General features: G+C 41.7%; 1 protein-coding gene across 4 annotated transcripts; it reads left to right on the forward strand.

The window, feature by feature from the left end:
* Positions 1 to 522: 522 nt before the first annotated feature.
* Positions 523 to 21,035, forward strand: gapvd1 (GTPase activating protein and VPS9 domains 1). Of its 4 annotated transcripts, none has more exons than XM_079558621.1 (28): positions 523 to 663; positions 3,826 to 4,043; positions 4,162 to 4,429; positions 4,499 to 5,071; positions 5,142 to 5,225; positions 5,312 to 5,446; positions 5,869 to 6,061; positions 6,612 to 6,692; positions 7,432 to 7,589; positions 8,358 to 8,487; positions 8,569 to 8,694; positions 8,758 to 8,931; positions 10,802 to 10,939; positions 11,852 to 11,986; positions 12,610 to 12,729; positions 13,187 to 13,264; positions 13,836 to 14,161; positions 14,238 to 14,325; positions 15,609 to 15,680; positions 15,762 to 15,890; positions 15,980 to 16,106; positions 16,186 to 16,298; positions 16,694 to 16,853; positions 16,972 to 17,159; positions 17,700 to 17,913; positions 18,027 to 18,099; positions 18,183 to 18,380; positions 18,845 to 21,035. In XM_079558621.1, exons 2-28 carry the CDS (start codon positions 3,859 to 3,861, stop codon positions 18,983 to 18,985), a joined length of 4,407 nt encoding a protein of 1,468 aa, XP_079414747.1. In that variant the 5' UTR covers positions 523 to 663; positions 3,826 to 3,858; the 3' UTR covers positions 18,986 to 21,035. The 4 variants fall into 4 exon arrangements, with proteins under 4 accessions (XP_079414747.1, XP_079414748.1, XP_079414746.1 ...); XM_079558622.1 differs by having other exon boundaries at positions 7,435 to 7,589; XM_079558620.1 differs by having other exon boundaries at positions 8,358 to 8,694.
* Positions 21,036 to 25,234: the final 4,199 nt, after the last annotated feature.

Consider the following 25,234-nt stretch of genomic DNA (forward strand, 5'->3'; position numbering starts at 1 on the left):
TTTGGATGTTTGGCGTTTGCGCACCAATAATCCTTTATATAAAATGCGTTATCAAGTTGAAGTCTTGACTCTTGAACGCTTCAACTATTTGTCCTAAGCTTACACTGCGTGTCCAGCAAAGCGCTATTTTTAGCATTAAGCGATGCAGATGGGGATCCCTAAAGACTGCTACTCTGGTCTCAGGCTGCCATCTAGTGGAGAGATCCCGCATTGCTTTGCCGCAGGTGACTGCATCAAGGTCTCGTTCTACAGTACAGACAGTGAACTGTGTTTTGGATGGTGTGACGACACGGGTTGTATTATTATTTTTATGATGATGATGATGATGATGATTATTATTATTATTATGATTACGATTATTATTTTTATTTATTTTTGCATTGGCTGCTTTCATTTTACAGAATAATCATGTAGATGTGCATACAACGTTGTGTGGTTTGAATGTAAAACAAAGAATATTATAATAACGTTTAGTGTTTTTGACACGCATGCGCAGGACGTAGTTTTCCTCGTGATGACAGCAAATGACAGCAGCGGTGTTCGCTTCTGCAGAAGCCACTGTTAGGCGCTAACCACCTAACATTTTTCACAAGATCAATACGATCTTTTAATCGCCGTTGTTTAGAGAAACCCTGAACATCATATAGCCTAAATCTACGTTTGGTAAGTCGCCAAATATATCTTAGTATTCATAATTGATCACATTCGTTATCTTTTTAGCTAGTAAGTTGCAGCCAATGCTAGGCTAACTTGGCTAACTAGTTAGCTCCTATGAACTAGCCTGTCTTGGCTAGTCCCTTTGCAGAATTCCTCCTAGCTCCTATGACTAAGATTGAGATGATCATTTCACCACTTTGCCTGCAATAGTCCTTTATATTCCTTCTCTATTGTCCATCTTCAAAAACGTAACCTGCTCCATGCGCAATCCGTGTCACTTTACCTTGCCCACATAGCTTTTAGCTGACATAATGTTTTTAAGGCTGACGAGTGATGTATGTTATTTTCTTCTCATTTTCTAAATGCTGTTTTTGTTCTTTGTCTCAAGACATTCAGCGTTTTACCTCAAAATGTGAAACAAATCTTGTCCTACTGTTGACCCTGCCCCCTTTCCCAGGTTATTTGAGGCAAGGAAGGGGTTATTTCAGCTTGTGCTGTATGTGATTTGGTTAAGACTGAAGACAGAGAGAGAGAGAGAGAGAGAGAAAATTTACAACTGAAATATAGTGTATAAACGCTCATGCCACATTTCATAGACAAGCCCAAAAGCGTGTAGGTTGTCAGAAAATGCGTACATTTCTGGCTTTGGGTTCGTTGAACTTTATTTTGCCTGTGTGTGTTGGTGTACCTCAGTGTTTTGCTAGCAAGTGTGCCATTCTGCTAGACTACTAATACTAGTATCTAATATTAACATTTGAGTACTGCCTCCTATGATTTTACTGTACCACAGATAGGAAATGTGCCCAGTTTGCTCTTTACTTGTGTCCTAGGGTCTTTTCCTGTTAGAGCAACATCCTGGAAGTTGCCGGCCTATTCCAAAACTATTACATTCTGTTGTCCTTTTGATTTGTCATTATGAAATTAGCCAAGACTGCAGTAGCGGTTGTTGTCTGTGCTGTCTTGTTCATTGACTGTATATTAACCTCAGAACTTCTGCTTTACATTGATATTTGACTAATGTTGAAGTGAAACTAAAAATACAAATCCTGTCCTCTATAGAAAACCTGATAATCTTAATGAATAATGAGCGTGAGCACTGAAAATACTCTTTTATTGATTGTATTGAATTGTTGCATGTTACAATTAGAAAGTGAAATCATACCTTGTTTTTTTGTAGTTTTGTGCGTAGTTCTCTTCATATGTGTCTGTATAAGGGTTACTTTAAACATGTGCAAACATGTGTGGCCAGATTTTCCTGTGAAAATGTATTTATTTTTTGGTCAGATAATAATTGTCAGTGTGTTTTCATCCAGCTAAGGTCGATAGGGGATGTCTTGTCTTCCATCTTGTTTATGCTAGAAACATGCTTTCTCTTCTGCTTTAGACTTCCTCCGTCCGGTCCAAAAGTGACTCACCTGGTAGTTTTGTGGGATGGAATAAAGCCGACACATGCCGTAGGCATTACTAACGGCGTCTAACCTCCGCACTAGACATGTTATGGCCTAGTTGCCTTCACATCCATTCAAGTATCTGTGGAATGTGCGTATTTGAGAATATGTGCAGCCTTAGGAGGATTGTCTGGTAGCATAGCATGACTTAAAAATCACAAAGAAATCGTATTACTGCAAAGTGGTTAAATATTAGCCTCAAATATTTGACACATGTTTGTTTGTCATGCTACTGTTTTTAGCATAAGCTACTAATGCTGGTGTCCTAGCTGTATTTGGAAAAATCTGTAGTGTAAATAGTTATGTAATCATGGCACCAAGCATCAACATATTACACATAGTCAGCATGTTTCTGTAAGCTCTCATGCTTCTAGCGCTGCACAATATGGGATAAAGTTGTAGATAAAGTATTCAGTAACCACCTTCAATATTGTCATAATATTATAGTGATAATTTGCTGAACTATTTCAATAAAGCAGGTTCCAATACCTATTTATTTAAACCAAAATGTTACTCAATTTCTTTTATAGAATTGTGTAATAACAAGAGCTAAATCAGGACCAAAACAAGGCTGAAATAAAGCATAAATAAGAAAATCCTGACTGACTTTTACACTTGTTTAAGTTCCCATGCATGTTTTTGTTTTAGATTAATTTAGCAGAATAAGTGTAAATCTCAGTCAGATGAAATACCTCTGTAATTTTGCAAAATTGGCTTCTAGCGATATGGATGTTGCCTCACCTACTGTTATAATGATAATTTGGTTATATATCGTGCGGCCCAAAACTAGTCATCTGGACTGGGTTGGGTTGTTTGAAATTGAAGTTATCTCGCCCCTCATTCAAGAGGCTTCTTCAACTGGTTTCACTGCTCTGCACACTGGTTTTAAAACTCCTGAGGGGAGGAGATGGATCTGCCAGAGCCTTACTCTTCTGTTTACCCTATATAGTTTAAGCTTGTTTTTTATTTATCCAGGTTATTGGATTTAATCATTAAGAAATTAAAGTCAATGTATTCAGATTTTCATGTATGCCCTAAATGCATCTTTGATACATCTTCTATTTGAAACCTCATTATTGGTTGCGTATTCCTGCTTACGTTATCTTCAAATCACCATATCCAATAGATTAGTTGGGCTTATCCGCTGAGCATTCATGGTTGTCGGTTAGTCTGGGGGCACTGGTACTTGCTTACAGTAATTCTTCTCTGAGGCAGTTTTTAGTCATATTCTCCCTGAAGCGCCGCAGCTAATTCTATGTTTGCATACAGCTACAAAGAGGCTTTGTTCAAGAGATTCACCAACAAATCATGGAAATTTCATGCCCTGAGTTTGGTGTATTGGTCTTGGCTGTGTGTATGAAAAGGAGTGTGAGTCATTTGCATATTGTCTGAATATTGCCAAAAGCTTGTGAAAATGCATGCTTCTGCTGTTGATGAACTGGCATTTGAAGTATGCTGACTGCAAATGATCACTTACCATGCATGACAATAGTGTGAGTCAGTTTTATATCAACTCAACGCAGGGCACCAAACCTATATTTCCCTTTTCATGGTTATCATTTCCTGTACAGTTGTTGAGTTGGGCAGTCCTTTGTCTAATAGACATTTACAGACACACTTTTTTCCTCCCTCAAAACTGTACTCAGTCTTGGAAAAGAGTAACCTATGCGCGTTAACATATTTTAAAATTATTTAATATTTTGAACTCTTGTCTTTTTAGTCTCTAGCTCTCTCCCTGTGTGAGCTGGCGAAGATGGTGAAGCCAGACATCCACACTCTGGCCCACCACCTGAAGCAGGAGCGGCTGTATGTGGCCTCAGAGAAGCAGATCATCCAGAGGCTCAATAGTGATGTGCTGAAGACGGCAGAGAGGCTGTACCGGGCCGCCTGGATCGCCAAACAACAGAGGATTAACCTTGACCGCCTCATTCTCACAAGGTTCGACAATATTGCTAAAGCTTTGGGATTTAGACTCAGAGTTTAAATAAATATTGTATCAATGCTAAATATTTAATGAATTGAATGTTTGTAATTGTGCTGAAACTGTTGGCTACAGTGCGGAGGCCTCTCCGGCAGAATGCTGCCAACATGCCAAAATGCTGGAGGATACACAGTTTGTGGACGGCTACAAGATTCTTGGTTTCCAAGAGACGATCTATGGGGAGTTCTTGGCGCGGCTCAGAGAGAATCCCCGACTGGTGGCATCGTGCTTGGTCGCGGGTGAGAGGCTGAACCAGGAGCCCACCCAGGGCGTCATCCATACTGTGTTCACTTCACTGTACGGCAACTGCATCATGCAAGAAGATGAGAGCTACTTACTTCAGGTATAGCCTGTTGAAAACTGTTGATGTTGCTGTAAGCTTGATGAATGCTGACAGATGTTTGTGTTGTAGGTGTTGAGATATTTAGTGGAGTTTGAGCTGAAGGAGAATGAAAACCCACGGCGCCTTCTGCGAAGAGGAACATGTGCCTTCAGCATCCTCTTTAAGCTCTTCTCTGAGGGCCTGTTCTCAGCCAAACTCTTCCTCACTGCTACCCTCCATGAACCCATCATGCAGCTCCTAGTGGAGGATGAAGACCATTTAGAAACTGACCCGGCCAAGGTGACCGAGCGCCTGACTCCAGCTCAGCAGGAGCGCTTTGGAGAGAAAGGATCCGAGGACTACAAACGGAGGGTGCAGGCAGCTGTGGAGGCTAATGAAGCCAAACTTGTAGCACTAGTCAACAAATTTATTGGGTATTTAAAGCAGAACACATACTGCTTTCCCCATAGTCTTCGCTGGATAGTCTCTCAAATGTACAAAACACTGTCATGCGTGGAGCGCCTGGAGGTGGGAGAGGTTCGGACCATGTGCACCGATCTGCTGCTGACCTGCTTCATCTGCCCAGCCATAGTCAACCCGGAGCAGTATGGGATAATTTCAGACGCCCCCATCAATGAAGTGGCACGCTTTAACTTAATGCAGGTGTGTGTTATAGTAAAATTATTTACGTAAATGAACTTGACTTAATGCTTTTTTTTATTCTCTTGCTCAGGTTGGACAACTTTTGCAGCAACTGGCAATGACCGATGATGACGCAGACCCGAGACGGAAAAGTAGTTTATCAAAATTTGATAAAGTAAGACACTGCTGTTCTACCACAGGAAAGTAATTTCAAGAGAATTCTCTTTTGGTATATTTGTGTCTACATGTTTATTTTTACAGAGTTGTGTAGCAGCCTTTTTGGATGTTGTGATTGGAGGAAGAGCAGTTGAGACCCCACCTATGTCTTCGATGAACCTACTGGAAGGCCTCAGCAGGACAGCTGTATACATCACCCATAATCAGCTTCTGGCTTTGGTTTGTATTCATATTATGCTTTCATGCAAATGTATGTGGGTAGTGTGTAAATCCAATATTGTTGCATGTCTCTATAATTTATTCAATTTAAGCCGAAAGGTGTTTAAAAGTATGCATTATTTTGTTTGAGAAAATGATTTATAAAAAACAATGAACGCTGATGAACGTGTCAGATTCGGTATAGTCCTTTGAATAGACTTTTTCTAGGTGCAAAGTGTAGAAATTCCATACATTTTTATTTGTAGGAATGAAGATCTGTGTTTGTATCTTGCCTTGGGATAACTTGAATTAGCGTTGCAAATTCTGATGCAGTCTCTTTTACAGCAAAAGGAGGTCAGGGTATTGAATGTCAGTGTGGTTGACTTTGTGAGCCTACCCATTAAAAGAAATTGCTGTGTGATCTAAACTCATTGTGTTTGTAGGTGGACTTTGTGCGGAGTGTGATGGCAGGGGACCATCTCAGAGAGGAGGAACACATGGCTTTGGAGACGCTGGTCGCCAATGTGCCTCAATCCAGAGCCGTGAAGAGCAACAGTCTGGAGCTAACTCCTTCCAACACCCCGCAGCTCTCCCCTGCCACCACTCCTGCCAACAAGAAGAACAGGCTCCCCATAGGTACTTATCCACACTCTCTTAGCCCTTTCAGCTGCTTGATGTTTCAGAACTCCATCTGACTGCTGTCTGATTTGCAGGAATACAGCGTAAAACCATAAATATGGTTGTTTTGAATGATTTTGCCTAATGAGAAGCAACATAAACAAGCTGAGTGCTGATGGCTAGTGAAAGCCTTGTGTTTTATGCAAAGCTAATGAGCTTCTTCTCGGCTTGTTATAAAGATAATTAGCATGGCCGGGATCGAGGCTCAATTACAGAAATGACAACCAATTAAATTACCAAATATAAATGAACTCATTTTAATTGGAATAGATGGAAAGATGCATAGGCTTCCTTCATTAGCATTTTAAAGACAAATGATGGCACAGCAACTCCCACTTAATTAGAAATAAACTTCTTGTGCCTGTGTCCCTGACATATGAATTTTATAAACACAATCTTGACATGGTGCTTGAAACTTGTTGTATTTGGAGTTCTCCGATGTATTTATTTATGTTTTTCCTCCAATCTCCCACTTCTCCTTCTGCTCTTGCTGCCAATGAATGACCAGGACAACACTTAGCTGCTATAACCTCCTGGGACCCAACTTCCACCTCTCTGTCTGCTCACATTCCTTTAGTAACCCCTTTTGGTGGGTAGCGTCCTGTCAGTTGTCTTGATGTAGCCGCCACTATTGCTTCACTCAGTTTTGTGTTTGATAAAACTCATGCAGCGTTAGTTCAAGCTCTAATTTGCAACTTTTGTTTTCCACTTCAGCACCTAGAAGCTTCTCTTTTGTTTTTGTGCACTAGCTACACATGCTTTTTATTGTACAGTGCTTGGGCTTTTATTATAGCTACAATTGCAATGTGCACTACATCACCTCATCTAAATATCCATATCTCTTGCTTTTCCGTTCAGTGGAGTTTGGCTGTTCATTACCAGGTAGAGTGCAATACCTATTTTAACTGGATTTTGCCATTTGTTGTGGACCAAAAGCTTATTTCCAAAACTGGACTGGAAATTTGAAATAGCTTTTGCTTAGACCATTGTGTATTGTTATATAAAAGACACACAGCTGTATCAGTCCAGTGGTAAACAGGTGTACATTCAATTAAAAGCTCCTTTTTTTTTTTTTTTTTTACATTAGTGTTATAGTTTAGAATTATCTATCGAAAGCTGAATGTAACCTCAAAGGCTGGTCCTGTTTTCATGCAGCTTTTATGTTTTTATCTGCCTCACCATTAAACCACCTGCTTACATTTGCTTTCCTAACACATGCAGCCACTAACATGTTGATAAAATCCCGTTTGAATTTTTAACACAGCCGATTTGCTACTGATAAACAACAGAAACTAACTCTGTTGATTTGACTAATTCCTCAAAACCAGCAGCTGCTCGTAGCCGCAGTCGTACCAACATTGCCCAGGAGGGGGAGGCAGAGGCAAGCTCTCAGGAGTCACTCCAGGAGCTGGCAGCAGAGGAGGTGCTGGTGATTTCACTGGGGACAGGTCCCCAGAACGTCCCCGGGATGATGTCAGAAAATGAGGTAATGGGACTTGGATTTATGCAGTCATTTGCCAGAGAGGAAGCAACAAATTCACTGTCTTATTTTACGCCTGCCACTTAACGGGAAGTTTGTGTTAAAGTCTGAAGCTCTAATGTTATATGGTCCCACCAAGTTGCAATTCATTATCTGGTGTACTTTTAAAGAGGTACATCATTTTCAAACAGTTGGTTAACTACTGGTACTCTGTTCATGACCGAGTATTACATTTGAATGAATTATGTATAGAATAAAATAAAGTTATAATGATATATAAAACATCACTTCATTTTATAGAGCAAAATATGTGTTGTTTAAATGACCTAAAATGTCATTATTGTGCAGGTTCCATGCGCATATTGGCAGCCTCACACTTGTCAGTCTAACCTAGGGCTGCTGTGGCTGCAATAGTAGCTTACCACCACCAAGTGGGAAGTGAATGATTAAAGCAATACACAGCGCTACATTAAATTGAAATATCACAGTCATTTGTGCAGCCGAAAGCCTAGTATTTTAGGCAGCTGCACATGTGGCAGAACACTGTACTGTCCTCAGTGTTGTGGGTTTGCTCAATGTCCCTCCTGACTCATCACCCCCAAATCACAATAATATTGTTATTGCAATATTCCTGATCCTGGTAAATATTGTAAATGTTTTTATATCGTTCTTCCCTTGTTTGTGTATTGTCTGAGAGTATTTTATTTTACAATTTTAACTATGCTTTTACTGTTGTGATTAATACAGTTTCCACACCTTTTGAACCTTTTGTAGGTTTTGAACTTGCAGATGAATGATGGGCCACAAGGAGATGGTCCCACTGATGAGTCTAAACTTCATGGAAAACCTGACAAGACCCTTAGGTTTTCCCTGTGCAGTGACAACTTGGAAGGCATCTCAGAAGGTCAGCCAGCAGTGATAAAGCTGCTTGTTATGTGTGTGTTTTCATCCTCAAAGAGTGCCGTAATATTTCTGTGCTCTGCAGGTCCATCCAATCGCTCGAACTCTGTGTCATCTCTGGACTTGGAGGGAGAGTCTGTTTCTGAACTTGGTGCTGGTCCATCAGGAAGCAATGGAGTGGAGGCTTTACAGCTACTGGAGCATGAACAGGGTATGCTTCCAGTATATACATAGTTTAGCTATAGAGCCGGATTGACAGATTTTTCTTTTGCAGCGACCACTCAGGACAACTTGGATGACAAACTCCGGAAGTTTGAAATCCGAGACATGATGGGCCTGACTGAGGACAGGGACATCTCAGAGACTGTGAGTGAGACTTGGAGCACTGACGTTCTCGGCAGCGACTTTGACCCCAACATGGATGAAGACCGTCTGCAGGAAATAGCAGGTGAAAAAGATTTTGTCATGACTGTTATTTCTGCAAAATCTGAAAACCTTTTGTTTGCTGTTAGGGAATCAGCTAACGATTATTTTAGTAGTTGGCTTGTCAGCAAATATTCTTTGAATTTGGTTATGTCATGATAAAGAATATGAATTAACAAAGAGTTTGCCATATGTAAATTATTGTAATGTATTTTCAATAATTTTTCACTCATGATTAATGGATTAGTCGTAGGAGTTTGTTTATTAATTTGGTTTTAAATGGCATAGTTCAGAATGCTTCTTTAATCCATGGAAATGTCATCACCTTGTGGTCTTCAGGTGAATAGCACCAGTATGGTCCATCTAGAACTCTATTATATTCAGCGTACAATTCTCGTGAGTGAGTCCAATGCATAAATAGTTTAAAGGAAAAAAATGCTTGCTTTAACTAAAAATATTTCAATCGCATCGGAGTTGAAAATACAAATGTAGTCCCACAAGCTTAAACACAAAAAATAGCACTATTACCCATAATAGACCAATATTATGTCTTCATGCACTTTGTGTCTTCTTCCTTCAGATGCCCATCTCTCTCTCTCCCCTCGATCGCTCTGACATTCACTCAGTCCCTGCAGTCTTATTGACCTTGGTTCCTTCTCATTTGCATCCACCATTTTTCATTCTTCGGAATATGGCGTTGGGGGACTTTTCCATCATTAAGTGAATTTACAGCGATTTCCTTATGTGTTTTCTCCCAGGGATTGGGTTATGAGATGCACATTAAATATCCATTAATACCTCATTATCCCACTGATAAGATTACCATGATAATGAGGCAGAAATTCTAATTGTTTCACTTCTTGTTGTGCCACTCATTTAATCATCCACCTGAAAGACGTGTACTCCGCGCCCCTACCTTGAAGACTGTAAACATGGACAGCGGGGTGGAGCTCTCCCACTGCCGCTGAGAGCCTCGCCCCCGCCAGCAGCACCGTACACAGTTGTGTGGGTGCTGGCGTGGCTCGTTTCTTCATGTTGCGTATGTGCTATGGAGTGGAAGCATGGTGTGTGTCTGTGTGTGTGTGTGTGTGTGTGTGTGTGTGGCAGGGGTACTATCCGAGGACTTGGTCTCGAGCTCTCACCCACTCACACCTGCCTCGCTCCGTTCCCGCTCCTGTGCATTCTTCTGCCTTGTTAAGCCCTGGCTCTTCCAAATGGAGGGACACAGCGCGGTGGACGTTGTGGGAGGGCGAGCTAAGTGGTAATTTGGTTGTGAGTAATGCTAGGTTTAATCAACAGCTCAAAGTCACGGCTCCGGAGGCCAAGGCGGGGTGAGATATTGCCATTAACCTCTGAACTTTGGCTCTGTGGTATATACGCCCCTGTAGGGCCCAGCACGAAGCGCACGTGACCTCCAGCTCTTGTTGTCTTTTCACACTGTGATTTAAACTCAGTCAACAAGGCTGCATTAATTAATATCTGCTATTTTAAGGTCAGTCACAACTGAATGAAAGGGGACAATTATTAGGAGTGATTGCGGTTTTACTTGGTCATTTTTCCCCTTTTTAAAAAAAACAAACATATCATGCTCTCTTGACTTGTCCATATCACATAAAATCACCTGTGTGTTACCAAAGGCATCTTAGAAGGTTGTTCATGCACTAACGTTCCCACATTGCTCATTTAAAAAAGTCTGAATAATTGATAAGAACTAATTACAGAATATAAATCAACTTTAGTGCTTTAACAACCTGTGAACTGAACTGAAATGTGTCTTTAAGATGACTTTGGGGCCACAGAGGAGACTTCTCGCGGCTTCTGCACTAATCTAAAATGCAGTGTCTTGCTGTGGATGGTGCTTTTACTCTTTGTGTCTGCCCTTCTTTGTGTTTCAGGGGCGGCTGCAGAGAACATGCTCGGCAGCCTGCTGTGTCTGCCTGGCTCTGGTTCAGTTCTGCTGGACCCCTACGGATCCACCATATCAGAAACTACCAGTGAGGCCTGGAGTGTGGAGGTGCTGCCCAGTGACTCTGGTAGAAATTGGCTTTTCTATATATGTGACTGTCAGTTATGCACCACCATTTTTACTATATGTTTGTTTAACATGGGGGCTGGGACACCAGGTGTGGATCAGTGCCGTCTATACCCAAACAGTGCACATGCACCTGTCACCATATTGGTGTGTTCCTTCTGTCTTTTTGTGTGCAGTAAAAGGCAGCTCAGGCCTTCCTCAGAGAGACCACCAGGTGTGTTTGCACCTGTGGTGGAGCAGTGGGAAGAAACACTCAAGGACAGCAGCTGTCCTCAGTCAGTTTATACAGTGTCACTTCTGTATCTGTATACAATCTGGCAATATGGCCCTGACCAGGATAGTCCTGTGATTGTTCATCTTTTCTGTATTTTATAATCTAATAACATGTAATTCTCAAATTAGGTGTTTAGGTTAAAAAAACCCATTTTGAACAAATTCAGTGAGCAGTGGGCGTAACACACATAACACACAATTGAAGGCCTTGATTGCTTTTTGTTCCGTTTTGCTTCCTCACTCCGCTCAGTAATCGCACAGTCGGAGGCTTGCTCCGGGTAGTGGGCTTGTTTCATGGCTAGGCAGCAGAAAACTACACTCTGAAGAGCACTTCAGCAGCACATTATTACTAACGAGCATGCAAATGAGTACCGCTGTTAGTATGGAACCTCTGGGTTCGGCACAACAGCTCCACTGGGTCGCCAAAGAATTGGCCATACCAGTTTAATGGTTCAGTTTGGCCGTTCCAACACATGATAATGTATGTCATGTTTGATTTTGTGCATATGTGAACACTTGGCTTCACAACAATCAACAAAAGGGCAGAGTTGGCCACCATCTGTGCATCTGATGTTGTTTCATACTATTGGAGTTTTTATTTAAATAATAAAACACTAATAAAAGTTTTTTTTTTTTGTAGAAGCGGCTGACCTGAAGCAGGAGGAGCGTCTACAGGAGCTGGAGAGCTGCTCTGGGGTGGGCAGCACCTCTGATGACACAGAGGTCAGAGAGGTCAGCTCCCGGCCTAGCACTCCAGGGCTCAGTGTGGTTTCAGGTACAAATTTGTCTGCTTCACTCATATATGTGTGTGCTCTGCTCCCCTGCAGACCTTTTGCCTTTGTTAAAATGTTAATTAGTCATTTACTGAACTGCTATACTTTGTTATGTTGTTAACATCCAGGTTAAAAACTTTGTTTCCGGCTGTCCTTGCTTTTGTGTTGACCGGTCATATTGCTGGCAGGCCTGTTAACCGAGGTAGTGGGGTCATGTACATTTTTCCATGTGATACAGAGGTTAATGTTGGCTGTGTTTCCCTGGGCTCAGGTGGACATGCATGTTGACAAGCATGAAGTAGTATCCCAGATTAAGAAGCTAGTCATGACGTCCATGGCTCTGCTCACAGGGGACTATCCCCAGGGATCAGGCCGATGGATTGTCTGCATCCCATGATCACTCTTATCTGTGTCTTTCTCCAAACCCAAGGGAGCTTACGCTACCAATTTAGTGGTCCCAGTTGGTTCCCAACTGAGCCAGTCTGTTCTGCACAGAGAAAAATATCCCCTTTTGTTTGAGAACCACTGAGCACTTCGCCTTTACCTGTGATTTGATTTCATTGTGAAGGTGATATTGAGTGTTTTTTGTTGTGAATGTCAAAACCGTTTGTGTCTGTGCCCTCAGGGATCAGTGCGACGTCAGAAGACATCCCCAACAAGATCGAGGACCTGCGGTCAGAGTGCAGCTCCGATTTCGGCGGAAAGGACTCGGTGACCAGTCCAGATGGGGAAGAGGCTGGCCACGGTAGGACAGAGTCACATTCCCACCAGGCTTGCTACACTACATTGCAGTGTGTATGTGGTCAAAACGGCATCATTCAGAGCCATCAATCCCTGTCAACTCAACAGCTGCCACGATGCTTAATCACCTGTTTACAGTGTTAATGACACTTAAGTTATTGAGGAGGACAAAACAATTCAGAGCAAACTTGTAGGCTGCTTCTCTTGTCTTCATGTTTGTTGTCCTGAAATTGGCTCTGATTTGGAGAATGGCTGTATAGAGTTAAGCTTTTGTAGTAATGAGCTCTTACATAAGTTACAGAACCCAATGGCTCACTACAAGCGACATATTTGTGCACTAAAATATATATATTTCTACAGAAACATTTTTAAGACCGCACAGTAATTTGAATGAGCCAAGAAAAAACAACATTGTTTACCTTTTAGACTTGCAAGGTAATAGTTATTACTGCTTCTTTCAGGAGCACACCACCTGACGACTCCACCATCACAAGCCGACTCTTTACTGGCCATGTTTGACCCTCTCTCCATTGGTGAAGGTAATTTTACCTGCAGTTCATCATATAAATGATTGTCATTATACTCAAACTTAATGTTTTGAGTTCACAGAGCAGCTTGAGCTCTCCAAAAGTCACCAAATGGTCACTCCCATATCTATTATGGAACATAATAAAGGTGTAACTGGAAGGTCGTTGACTTTGCCCTTTGAGAAATATTATATTTGGGCCTCTGTTCCTTTGAGTGCATTTAGTTTCAGTGCAGGTAGAAATGAGCGAGAAATGATAGCGCTGTGTGTCTGTGGCAAGGTGAAGGGCTGACAGGTTGAGAGACCTCACCCCAGGCTCTTTGGCACTGTCCCCTTGTCCCACTGAGCTCATGGCACGAAGCTGCCATTGGAAGCCTTTCAGCAGAGTGTCTACCCTTGGAACAGGTGGCCCACCTACACTAGGGCTCGTCTCCCACTAACATCTCTCTTTAGCTCTCCCTTTTTTCTATTGCTTTGTATTAAAAAAACTTTTTTATGCACGTAGTAGGACTACAGTGGGGAACTACAGTACATGCCAGTGCATGTGGTCAGGGTCTAAAAATGCTGCCCTTTTGCTTTTTCAGGTTCATCAACTGGAACAATTGTGAGACCCAAAGTGCACTATGCCAGGCCTGCCCACCCGCCTCCCGACCCCCCCATCCCTGAGGCCAGTGCCCTGGGGCATGAGACACGACACTCCATGTTCACACCACACTGTTTGGTCCAGGAGCAGAGGCACTCCTTCCCCGACAGGCTGGTGCGCAGCCGCAGCTCAGACATTGTGTGTCCAGGCCGCCGTCCCACCAGTGACCCAGGGTTGAACCGCAGGATCACTGTTGAGGAGCGCGAGACTGGGGCCTTTGCTTCAGGACCTTCCTCTTCACCCAGCAAGGACTCCCTAAAAGGAGAGGTAATGTCAATGCTGCCAAAGCTTAAACCAGGCCCACTGCTGATACTGTGCTTAATGTTTATCAACTTTTTTCTAGACTGAAGAGAGGAAAGACAGTGATGACGAGAAGTCTGATCGAAACAGACCATGGTGGAAAAAGCGCTTTGTGTCTGCCATTCCTAAAGGTCAGTTAACCAATCACTTGGTCATTTTGAGCATGTCTTCTTTCCTAAACTGACAAATGTACTTGTGTACATTGAAAAGTGATCCGTTTCAGAGCAGTACTCTTTTATTTTTTATTGTGGCAAAAGTTCTCTTAATCACAACTGACAGAAAATATCACACTTTAAAGAGCAGAGCGAAAGCCAATTTATAATGTGAGAAAGAGAATGATGATCCATGTTGTCCACTCCATTGCTGATGTTCCACTTGGAAAATGATGTTTCTTGTTTGAAGTTACTCCAGAGACGTGTCCAGTTCTTTTTCTCTCACGTCTCACTGGCTGCAGATTTATATAGACTTTTCAAAGCTAATCACTCATCAGAAAAGCTTTAGCTGTGTAGATTGTATGGCTGTAGCCCTCCCAGCAGTGCTGTCAGCCAGCGGCTAATGGTCATTAGATAGACCTCTCTGTCACGAGCCCTGATAGATGACACATCTCTTGTTGCAGTTCTACTCCACAATCATCTCTCATACATCTGTCTGCAAAATAATGAGATGTGCCTACTTTCAAATGCCTGCTGATTACTCTTAGGGATAATGATCTTTCTTAAGTAAACATTAAATTGATATTCAGAAAATATTGCTTGGAAAAGTATAGTGAGAGAGTGAAAAGTTTACAGATTTAACATGATTAAGTATCTTAACATCAATAACACTTGGCACGTACATTTTTCTTCAATGCTATAAATTTTGATAATATTTTTTACTATTTTACCTATCCCAAATCATAGAGGCTGTTGGTATTACATGAAGGAGGCTGATTTAATCTGTAGAGTCTAAGTGTTGCTCTGAGTCATTAAGGAGCAGACGGTTGCTCCACAGAGAGGCTGCCCGTATAAGAAAGGCCAACCCTGTCCGTTATGTTCCTCACAGTGATGTATTGGGCGGCAGAGGAGGACGATCCAGGTAAAGCCACCTACTGCCTGCTGAGCTCCTTTGTAGGTGTGGTTCTAGAGTTCTGTAGGACTGTGATGTGAACAACTTAGAGTGAGATAGAAACCTGGTGTCCCTCTAGTGGCCTAACTCCTTTATGGTGTTGTTTAATTTGAATTCCCTGAGACTCCCTCCTTCCTGTGACAGGTTATGGCAGAATGTTTTGTTACATGTCAGAGATGGCAGTAGGGCCTCTACCAAACCAAAGTTAAAGGTGAAGATGGTGTTGGGGGATGTTTGGCCCCAAAGGTTTGCCAAAAAAGGAAAAAGAAATATTATTGCATGCATTCAACACATAATGTATCTGTTCCAGCTCCAATGGCTGCTTTTCGGAAAAGAGACAAACAGGAGAAAGATGACACTTCACAGGAACGCATTCCTCAAGGTTTACTATTTGAATTACCCTCATCACCTCTCATGTGTTTCGAATTGTTTCACTGTTATTGGTCTTTTGTTGAACTGTCAGATGACCCATTGCCCCGACAAAACACTCAAGCCCAGGCAGCGGAGGACATCCTCGACAAGTACAGAAACATAAAGCGGACAAGTCCAAGTGATGGAGCCACAGGAGGAGCCTCATATGATGGCTCCGGAGGTCTGTCAAACTGAACTGACACCATGTATTACAGACACTTGCATTATAAAGTGAATTAAAGCTCGATTGTTTTGCCTTTGCTTTTTCAGATCTCTGTGTAGAGGACAACGTCCATGACTCTCCGAGAGAAGACACACTGCAAAATATATCCACAGATGACCTTCCAGATTCAGCCAGTCAGACGGCACAGCTGCATGACACCAAGTTCTCCTTTAGGTTTGCCGCACAGTTCTTTCGTCGTTTGAATAGTTTTTACTTTCAACTGTCCTGTCTTTATTAACCCTATGTTTTCTAGTGATGCGAAGAAGAAATTGAGATTGGCGCTTTGCTCGGTCGACTCTGTGGCTCTGCCCATCATGGCTCCTGCAACTACAAGGAATGGGCTGCCAGACCACATGGATCCCGAAGGTGGGTTCTTGCTGTTGGTATTTTAAGTTCATTACTGGTTCAAAGTCTTTGCAAAGGTAGCAAAGTACCGACCCTAAATGCTGGCAAACATCCAAACTGATTAAATTAAATAGAAGACACCAAACCTTCACCTTCTGACTTGTTTTTATGCTAACTCGTGAAAAAGGCAGGTGGCAGAGAATTCCCATATGGTTTGTTAAAAAAAAAAAAATGACACTCCATAACCTCTGTGTTCATTATAACCACATTTGGCTCGTACTACCACTGCATTTACTTATGAATCCATTTGTTAACGGATGAAGTAACTCCGTGCTTGACGAGTGTTCGATGAAGTGATATCGTTTATTGGCTTTTTGGCGTCATCTTATTCAGTCTCCTTATTGTCCTCTTCACAGACAATGAGATCTGCTGCTTCCTGAAGGTCCAGCTTGCGGAGGCCATAAACCTGCAGGACAGAGACCAGATGGCTCAGATCCAGGAGACCACGCGCTGTGTCGGCCGCTTTGATACACGCACCTGCCGAAAGCTGCTGGCTGCCATTGCCGAGGACTACAGGTAAGAGCATAGGTCCTACAATGGGGCGCACATTTAAATGAAGTCTAGGTTTCCTGGTTACACTGTCTGTTTAATGTTCTGACAGAGTTAGATGGTGAACTTTTATTTTTGTCTTTAGAAAACGAGCGAGATACATAGCCTACCTGACCCGGTGTCGGCAGGGTCTGCAGACCTCACAGGCTCATCTGGAGAGGCTGCTTCAGAGGGTGCTCCGGGACAAGGAGGTCGCTAACCGCTACTTCACCACAGTCTGTGTCCGCCTTCTTCTCGAACACATGGAGTCCAAGATGCTCGACTTCATTAAAGGTACTTGTTCATTTTTCTTTTGTATAAAGAGGAAATATCATGCAGAATAGACATTTGTGAGCTTTTCACCATGTTATAATGATGTTCCATCGTCAAAAACTCCTAGTTGTGAAGTAGTGTTTCTCTTGATTTCTGCAGTTTTGGGTCATGCCGTTCGGTCATGCACTTCGGTTGTTTCTTCTTCTGCTGAAGTGCTCCAATCTGTATTTCCTGGATTTCGCTGATAAACATATAGACAAACTGTTTATCTTGGCTCTATTGTTGTTGGCTGAAAGTGAGCACCTGTATAATCTGTATAATCTGTTAAATATTGATGTTTCCCACTGCTGCACACAGAGGGAGCTCAGATCAACACAATATTTGCTGCAGTGGTGTTTTTTTTCCATACACAAACATTATTTTAAGTTTGAAAACATGAGATATGAATGCTGAGCTGCCCCAAAGCAGTTTTCTAAGCCTCATTCATGCATTATATGTCCACTTTAGCATTTTGTTATTGCTGTCGTGTGCAGTTGTCTAAACTGTATCATTTTCTGTTAGCGTTCCAGGGGTGCACAGCTGCAGATGACAAGACCGCCTCAGTAGAGGATTTCCTGCGTTACTTGTACGGCGCCATGGCCCGTGATGCCATTTGGCAGTATGCGAGCGAGGACCAGCTGCAGGACGCCCAAATGGCCATCGAGCGCAGCGTTATGAACCGTATCTTCAAACTGGCCTTTTACCCAAACCAGGACGGAGACATTCTCAGAGACCAGTAAGAATACAAACAAATCTAATCGAAGAATCTTAAAGTGACAACCAGTAGTAGTAGATTTACCAAAGCATATTTTGAAACTGAACTTGTTTAATATTTTCCTTTCATCGCAGGCTTTTCCATGAACACATCCAGAGGTTGTCTAAAGTTGTAACAGCAAACCATAAAGCTCTTCAAATCCCAGACGTAATTAATTTCTGCATTTTAAAAAAATACTCGATCTAGATCTAGAAAACTTGAGTCAACGCTGATTTTTTATTATGTTTCAGGTTTATTTAAAAGAGGCTCCCTGGCCTTCAGCTCAGTCTGAGATCAGAAGCATCAATGCCTATAAGACGCCCCGAGACAAAGTGCAGTGTATCCTGCGCATGTGCTCCACCATCATGAACCTGCTCAGTTTGGCCAATGAGGACTCAGTCCCAGGAGCAGATGACTTCGTCCCTGTGCTCGTCTTTGTGCTTATCAGGGTAAGTCTGAACTCTCCGTCTTTGGTGGAAGTAAATACTTGAACTGAAATATTGCAGTCAATTACATATCGGAAGTACAATCAGCATTTTATTTAGTGTTAGTAGCAGCGCTTAAAGTAGTACTAGTACCAATTGTGGTGACAATATAGCTTTACTAGATGACATATCAGCTATACATGGTTAACTTCAATATTCAATCATTTTTAACTTGATGTTTTGAGTAATTTTGAGTATTGTTATTCAGTTCTTTGGTGGTTGATTGGTGGTACTTATTGCCGTCAGCGTTGCTTACTTTTATGTGTAATTGCTTAAGCGAACATCGTTTAATGCACCATAACCAGAGCAGCGTGGATACCTCTTCACACATGTCCGTTTTTTAGACTGTAATGTGTATAGCAATGTGCGCGTGTGCCGCTGTTTTCGGCTGCTAATGCTGGCCCATCCCCACGTCTCCTCCCCTCCAGGCAAACCCGCCCTGCCTGCTGTCCACCGTTCAGTACATCAATAATTTCTACGCCAGCCGGCTGAGTGGGGAGGAGTGCTATTGGTGGATGCAGTTCACCGCGGCACTGGAATTCATTAAGACCATCGACGATCGCAAGTGAAGCAGAACAGCCACCTGTATGGGCAGACTGCGGGGGAAGGAGCCGGGAGACTGGGAGACTTCCCAACCAACTGCTCCCTCTGCACAGCTAATAAACCCTGGCCCACCGCCTGCTCTTTATTTGTATAGCTTTGTACATAGCCAGAGACTTTGAGAGACTACAAAAATATATTACTGTATGTGGACAAATCCAGGTTTTAGCCATGATAGAACAACGGCTTTTGGGGAAAATAATTGGCAAACTATTAATCTTTATTTTTTTTTCCTTTTATCTTTGTCTCGTCTTTGTTTCACTTTTGGAGTCTGTTATAGAAATATTTTATATAGAAAATTACCAATATGACATTAAATCAAACTAAAAGCTAATCCTAATGAAAGGGACCAGACTTCCTCGATGTAATCACTGATTCTTTATTTTCCCCTGAGTGAGAGGGCGGGGCTTCCAATTAAATTACAATTTTAGCGTTCATTAAGTGCATTGTAACTTAGGGATTTACAGTGTGTGATGGTTACTGATGAGATCTAGTCACTAATAAATTCACAATAATATAATAAGGCTAGCTTGTAATACAGGAGGGCAGCTTTTCACGTACGTATTGTTTACTTTATTCATTTCCTCAATGTAACTGTTGCAGCAATTTGGACAAAAGGGCCCACATATTTATATGAAAAAAAAAAAAAAAGTATTTATTTCTGTAATTCTATTTATGCTTTGTTTAATTCTGACAAAGAAAATGCATATCATGCCCATTCAAGAATATCTGTAGTGTCCTGGTTATGATGAGATAGGAAGGCACCTTAGAGAGTGAAGCCCTTACGGGACAGTGGGCGACTTCGACACAGGGTCAACTCATGCACATGTAGTCTTGTGGCATTTATGGAAATACTGAATACAGTGCCTTTTAATGTGGGGCGCTTTGAGCAAGTAGATTTTTCGGGATTTATTTTTCATTCTTTTTGTTTTTAAGCCAGCAAAGACTGATAGGCATTATCCCTAACACCCTAAAGGGCCAAACTGATTTTTTTGAGAAACCTTTGACGTCTCTACCTATCCCTTCAAATGAGCTTCTGTACTATAGTGATTGTCCTGGTTCAGTCCCTTTAATGCACTTGGTACTGAGATTGAACAAAATATCCCTGTCGGTATTTTCGATCCTACCTCAGCGTTGCAGCCAATGTGTCTGATGCCCTACATTGGCCCACAGCAGAGTCCTGGATCTCTCTCTATTGCACTGGTTGAGGGTTGTTTCGTGATTTGTAAATTTTAGCGCCTTTTATAGTGAGTATACACAGTGGGGTCTAGTTGAGAGAAGTTGGTGAAATGTTGTGTGATGCTTGTACTGGTCACATCGCTCACCCTATTCACGTAAGCCTTTGTTATCGAACAAACTATATTTTAGGAATCATCTCCTGATCTTTGACACGAGATGCCACACGTCCGTATGGGGAAAAATAGAGAACTATTGGATTTTGGCTTTCTACCTCCTTATTATGCATTCATTAAAGGGACTTGTATTATGTGCACTTATTTCTTTTTTCCCCCTCTGTTTGGTGTGCTGTGATATCCTAGTGTCTTTGTATCTTTCCAATATAATCCAAGCATGTATGAGTAATCGACTAAAATCATTTCAATCAGTTCACTTTGTACAATAGCTTCATTCATTATTTCCTCTCAGAGTAAATTACCAGACAGCACAATACACACTAGAAAAGAAAAGGAAAAAATAATCAACAATTTGGAGACATAAAACTGACTTTTTTGTTGTTGCTGTAAGACATAGGTTTATGGGCGTGTGAGAAAATGTCAGGACTCTGCCTCCTCTTGTAAAAACTCTGGTCGCTACAGCAGTGAAACATCATTCGCGGTTACATTAGGCCTGCTGTATGACCTACAAGTGGAGGCAAAGTGTTTTGTTTTTTTTTCTGTTTTTTTTTCTTCTCCGTAATATTTGCATATCAAACTGATTTATTTTGCACAGAAGAGATGTCTTTTCTTAAACATTTGACAGGGAGCAGTGTATTTTGAAATCACCCATCATTATGTATCGCCACATTTGTTTAAAACTAAACACAATGTAATTAAGGTAGTAATTGAGTGCAAAGTTAAGGACCTAGACTGTTACTCTCGGAAGCCGAACATCCACGTTTTATGGACAACAGTTTAACAGATGCATTTTTATATCCCTCTATAGCAGCAGCAGCAGCAGCAGCAGCAGCAGCGCCATGTGTATGTAATGTCCCTTTGCAGAGTGTAATCCATTTGATGAGAAAACCATGCACTGGAAAATCAAGTTGCAGGTTGCATCTATACTAATTAGGTTTATGCGACGTCACTTTAATTGGAAATGCATACTGTGCGGATCTGATGAAATTATTTGGACCTGGCTTATGTTTTTTTTTTTGCGTTTCCTCATGTAGCCTTTGTACGACGACATGCGGCCCATCTCAAAACACTTACTCGCCGCTATCAAGCATTTGTCAATACTTAATTGTTTATTAAACATTTACAAAGCATTCCTTATCATTATTCATTTACAAGCGCAAATATGGCGATGAACATTATAGCTCTGGCCATGAATATGTTAAGACAATACATAATGCCAAACCCTTTTCCTAACCTTAACCATGTGCCTAATCTGAAGAGACAGTGTTACCATGACAACATACACAGCAATCAATTTAGGTGCTTATAAATTATGAACAAATGATCAGGAAAGCTTTGTAAATGTTTTATAAATGATGAATAAGTGTTTTAAATGGCTTAATAGTGTGTAGTTCTAAGAAGGTAATTATCGATATATGAAAAATCTGTATTTGACTGTGATAGTGGGTGTACCTTTGTATGCAAGCCCCTGGGCTGTGGTGTCAAGTGAGTACATGATGATGATGATGATAATAACAACAAAAAAAAGGTTTCCAAAGCTTTACACTCTGCTCCCTGTACATTTGATGCTAAAAGGCTGTGAGAGAGAGAGAGAGAGCAGAGAAAGTCATCTTCTATGTAATTTTTAATTGTAAGCTTGCACAACTATGACATGCGGGGAAAGCCGGTTTGTCCTTACTGTGATTAATGCATTATGTAATTCTTTAAAGACAATAAAATAAGCAGACATTTTCCCACTTTTAATGCTTTTTTTCCCCCCGTCTTTCCTCTTCTTTTAAATTATGTGTCTTTTGGTCACGAATGCGTTAAATCGTTTACCCATATCCCAGTCATAACAGCAGTACATGCACAATAAGGTTTCATTATCCTTGACTTCTTGGACATTGGTATAGGTATATCTGAAGCCCCTTACGGTTCACACAAAAGATATGATTCCGGTGGGGGGATTTTATGCAAGGAATATAATTGTTGGTGGGGGCAGTGGAGCAGCATCATCCAATCTAGCAGAGCCACAAATAGCGAGCTCTCTGCAAACATTTCATTACTGCTGACAAGTGTACGGCGGATTGTAATTGGAGATATCCCCCTTCATCTCAAAGCCCTCCTTACTTCACCGATTGCCTGCTCTAATACTCATCTTTTTTTCATCATAAACTTCTTTGCGGGGTGCTTTGTGTCCCCCACCGATGTTATCTTGCAATTGTTAATTTAAAATTCAGGTTTTGATGTGTGAAGTTAATTAGTCGCCGGAGCCAAAAGCTAGATAGGACAGGCTCCCCGAGATGGGATCTTCTGACTGGGTGGCACTTTGCTGATTTCTGGATATTCACAGGTTTTTGTTTCGCACTAAGTGAGCATTATTTTTTGTTTTATTTTCACTGCTTCAAGTGGCATGATCGTGGGGCTGTTCATGAATATAATTTGAATGAGTGCTTCACATTTTTTGTATGCCATGTCTCTTATCTTAAAAAAAACATGTTTATTGCCACATACTTTTACACCAAATTAATTATTGAACGGTGTCTAAAAAGAAATTGAAAGATCAACATTGTTATCAATAGGTATAACTTTGTTTTGGGACTTTACACTCTCATAACCTTTAAAAACAAAACATAGGGAGTTATGAAATTGGGGCTATATAGTCAAGACGACTATAAACTACAATCAAAATCCAGTTGTTTCATTGATCATATTCAACACACTCAACTCACAAACTCACCTGCAGCTTTGCCAGAAATTTCATTTAATTGTGAACAAATTTCGCCTGACTAATCAATCAAATCAAGTTTTTTCACCCTACACATTACAGAAACTATTGTGGTAGGCAATGCTTTTCACGGGCCAGACAATGCTTACACAGACCTGCCAATTGGTTGCTTATTCAACAATTACCGGGAAAACAATACAGCCGAATTGAATAGAGATGAACCATCATTATTGCAAAAGCAAAAAAAAAAAAAAAAAAGTCCAAAAAAACGAGATGATAAAAACAACAAAGCCAAACTCATTTTAATTGTTGGCTTCGCTTTGGTCTTCATCCTCGTTATGCAGCTCTAATAAGCACCACATAATCATCATGGGCGCTGCTATATACTCAACGAACCAAACCAAACGGTGCTGTTGTTGCATGGATAAACGGGGTGCAGTACCGCTGACGCACTGCAGATGGCAGACGCGCCATTCACCAGGACGCACTGGACCCTGTGATCCGAGAGCGCGCGCAGACAAAGACCCCCCTCCTCTCTCCAATAAAACAGTCGCAAAGTCTGCTGTTTACATTTAGTACGCGTAAGTATAATAGCTTTACTTTGCTTTCTACACTGTTGTCTTTCGTTGTCTTCCAATTGTGAAGGAGTTAACCAAACTGTGAGGGCCGTTTACATATAGTTTCCTTATGTTAAATGCTGGAAAGAAAAGAAGAAAAAAAAAGATTGAGCACATGACTTATGGTCTGTTTCTATATCTATGGGCGGGATGCGTTCACTAAGGACAAAACAAACAGTGCCAGACAAGCAGCACGTCAATTAAATTAGGGGACGGGGGACAGAGAAGGCATGGGGAGGAGGGGTGCGCACAAATGAAGAAAATGTCAAATACACATATTAAAACTTAAATGAAATAGCCGCGAGGACTCAAGACAGACGAGAAGATTAAAACTCAAAGGGATACCATGTCTCAATGCCCGCAGGTGCCAATACTGTACGAGATGCAAATGGAAGGGGGGGGGGGGGGGAAATAGTGCGCCGTTTCCGTGTGATCATTTGTGCCTGCAAAGACAAAACGAAGACGATTTAGTTGGTCCGACAAAACAAGAGCTTATAGCGAGTGCCATTACCTATTTTTTGTCTGTGGTTTCAAGGCTTAAATGGGGGGTAAATTACAGCGGCCATATTGCCTTCACTGTGCACTGTAAAAGCACGTCAATTAGGCCGGTGCGTCAATTACAAGCGCGCCATCTCGTGATACCGCGCTATTCCTATCCCCCCCCTTTATATATTGTGCGCGTATCGTTAAGGAAAAAGGCACAATTTTCGCCCAAGTACCGCGGGCTAATCACCAGGAGGAGTGGGTGGCGGTGACATCAAATTGAACTATGGAAAATGGAACAGGAATTAGATGCACTTAGCCATCACATGTTAATGGCACCAATCAACAGCCAATTACCGTGGCGCAGTCGAGCACCTTGACAAGTGCAGGTGTAGTATACCCTACAAGTATCACGCACGCGGGCCTCGGCTGCTGCTGCTCACTGCACATTTCCATAAATCCCAAACTGTAAACTCCCATACGTGCCTTGATTGCGTGTTATATCGAGTTTGCAATTAAGCATTATTGTTAGGGAAGTGTCGAGGCTGTGAGGGGAAGATTGCTTAAGGGCAACAATTATATTTATTTTATGTGTTGCGTGTAAATCAATAGAGATGAAGTGTTATGTTGCCCTTACACACACTTAGGAGTGCTCGATATGAAAAATATATGCTTTAGGCCATAAGTCTGAACTTCAAGCTCATGACGAGGTTAAATGAGGACAGAAATCTAAGCAATAAGTTCACTTGTTTCATCACTACATCTATGGTCAAATATAGCCATGTACAGATCGAGCTGCACCTTATCAATATCGCAATATCTACCACAGGAAGCCACAACAAGTCGCAAAAGTCTTGTATCTCTTGATTTAATAATTGTTAGTGAGCCTGTTCGCCCACTGTGTGTATACAAAGTCTAGTAAAACTCACAATGTCGTTATCGCAATAGATCAAGGCAGTTATCAAACATCACAGTGCTGTGCAGCCCTTGTTTACCGTAAATTTGCTATGTCTTGTGCAGCCCTAGGAGCCACCCTCTTGGTATTTCGCCGTGTATTCT

The sequence above is a fragment of the Gobius niger genome, assembly GCF_951799975.1.
Source record: "Gobius niger genome assembly, chromosome: 1".
NCBI lineage: Eukaryota > Metazoa > Chordata > Actinopteri > Gobiiformes > Gobiidae > Gobius > Gobius niger.